Source organism: Pygoscelis adeliae, unplaced genomic scaffold (genome assembly GCF_000699105.1).
Source record: "Pygoscelis adeliae isolate BGI_AS28 unplaced genomic scaffold, ASM69910v1 Scaffold681, whole genome shotgun sequence".
Lineage (NCBI taxonomy): Eukaryota > Metazoa > Chordata > Aves > Sphenisciformes > Spheniscidae > Pygoscelis > Pygoscelis adeliae.
In genome coordinates this window covers 153,267-155,571 of record NW_008824015.1, presented here as the reverse complement: position 1 = coordinate 155,571, position 2,305 = coordinate 153,267, and the positions used below count along the sequence as shown (strand labels likewise).

General features: G+C 58.7%; 1 protein-coding gene across 1 annotated transcript in view; it reads right to left on the bottom strand.

The window, feature by feature from the left end:
* Positions 1–2,305, bottom strand: part of LOC103919515 (tyrosine-protein phosphatase non-receptor type substrate 1-like) — a 4,391-nt gene that overhangs the window by 450 nt on the left and 1,636 nt on the right. The window contains exons 3-6 of the mRNA XM_009327037.1: positions 1,878–2,228; positions 1,509–1,610; positions 1,026–1,047; positions 564–603 (exon numbers count right to left, since the gene is read on the bottom strand). Coding sequence (XP_009325312.1) covers positions 564–603; positions 1,026–1,047; positions 1,509–1,610; positions 1,878–2,228 — 515 coding nt within the window. The remainder of the gene's footprint in view (positions 1–563; positions 604–1,025; positions 1,048–1,508; positions 1,611–1,877; positions 2,229–2,305) is intronic.

The following is a 2,305-nucleotide window of genomic DNA, read 5'->3' as shown; positions in this document are numbered from 1 at the left end:
CCTGTGCTACACCTTCAAATCACCAGCCACCGCTGCCACTGACAGGCTTCAGAGCCACCGCCGCGATTCAAGAGCCACCACTGCGGCTGCCCCGTCACCCCATCCTGGTAGGGATGGGCAGGAGCCAGCCTGCCCAGCGCCGCCCACATGGGAGCTGGCAGAGGCCGGGTGGGATGGACAGATTGCTGCTGATCACGACTTTGCTCGTAACTGTGTCACCAAATGCAAAAATAACTCCACAAATAGCCTGGTTGGCTATCACACAGCTGGTTCTCCAGGCAGCACAAACCCAGACTTTCCTGGGAGGAGGAGGAGAAGGAGGAGGAGGAGGAGGAGAGAGTGCGAAGGCAGAAGAGATGCTGGGAAGTGGCTACCAAGTGGCTACGAAGCCCCGGGGGAGCCTCCTCTCCCCCCCCCAGCCACAGCGTGGAGACACTGAGACGTTTCACAGGGGAACCACCACCCTCCACTGGAGACACCGAGATTTTTCACACAGGAACCACCACCCTCCACTCCCCCGTCTGGTGCTCTCCCTCCCCGGGTCCCGGGGTTAAGCGACACACCTGGGTAGTGGCCTCGCTGCTCTTCTCCGGCTCATGTAACCTGAAAGGGGGGACAAAACAAGTCAGATCCACCGAGTGTCCTGTTGCCTCTCCCCTAGCGATGGAGCAGTGGGGGATTCAGATGCAAAACAAGGTCCTCGCAGCAGCCCCAAGCAGGATGAGTCCTCACCAAGCGAGCATTTGCTCACGTGCTGGTCCAGCTACATCTCTGCAGGCTGGAGACCTGGCTCCCACCCGCTTGTTCAGCCTCACCAAAAGCCAAGCGTTTGGGTACAAGATCACTGTGGGGGCAGAACCGCAACCAGGGAGATCAGCAGAGCCTGGGCTCCTGCCTTCCGTTTCACAACAAGCTTTTGGGGATCCAGCTCTGTCCCGATCCCAAGGGACCTCCTTCGCAGGCTGGAGGTGTCCAGCTCAGAGTGCCCACAGGTTACTCAGTGACTAGAGGAGATCGGCACTTACCTAGCAGATGGCGAGCTTTTACCTGCCAGAAGAGAAATAGTTTAGGAAAAAAAATAGTTCAGGAAACAACATAACCCCCCCGCTTCCCCAGGCACAGGAGCCCACATGCAGAGACTGCTGCAAGAGCAGATACACGTCTTTTCCCAGAGGCAAGTGCCTGCAGTTTTCTGGAGTTTCACTCCATTTACTGCAGGACTGTTCCTGGCAGAGGGCAGGAGGTGCAGGGGGGTGTCAGATATTTTAGGTCCAGGAACAACCACCACGTTTGACTCTGCTCCTGGCAGGCATTGGCACGCAGCGGCAATCAGGCAGAGCTTTCCCTGCAGCCTGCAAACAACCCGGTCAGCTCTGCTCCGTCCTCCCCTTTGGGCAGGAGCTGCAGCAGCACAGCCGTGAATTCAGTGTCCAAGCCCTGATGCTCGAGGGAGAGGGAGAAGGGGGTCAGGAGCAGCTGCTTCCCTGCCGTGCACTTGGTTTCCTTACCCTTGCTCTGCTTTGCCCGGATGAGGTAAAGAATTGCAGTCACCAGCAGTGCCAGCACAGTGCAGACCACTCCCACCACAATATAGATGAGGAGCAAATTGTCTGAAACATGAATGAAAAAGGTCACCACAGGCCTGAAAACGCTGGTACCAACCGAGTCCCTGCAGCCTTACAGCTGGGGTTGGCCTGGTGACAGCCAAAGCACCGAGGATGACAGCTCGATACCTGCCAGCATCACACCCCCCTAGCCCCCCAATATGGAGATTTTGTGTCCTTGAACCAGATTCTGGTGGGACTTTGAGCTTTCTCAGGGGGGTGACATCCTAAAGCCTCCCTGGCAGGGACCGCATCCCAGCAGCTCTCACGCACTGTTATCTGTCTGAGACCAGTCGCTCAGTCCATCCCTGGCTGGGGCGGCGATCCGCAGGGCAGCCATCTCGCTGATGGGGTTCTGGGCATCATGCACCACTCGGCAGGTGAACACGGACCCGTTCTTCTCCTCCGTCGCTTTGACCTCCACCAGGCTCCTCAGCTCGAACAAGCCCTGGGGAGTCTCCACCAGCCGGGAGGTGTTCTCCACCTTCATCTCCGTCCCATTCTCCAGCCAGGTGACGGCCACATCTCCCGGGTAAAACCCGTTCACGTGGCAGGTGAAGTTCACGGTCTTGTTCACCTCAATGGGGCTCGGCGGGTCAGCGACCACACGGACACTGGGGGAAACTGGGAAGAGAGGCAGCGCCTGGTGCCTGGCGTCCCCCGGCTCTGCTGCCCGCAGAGTGCCCTGTCCCCACCCCAGG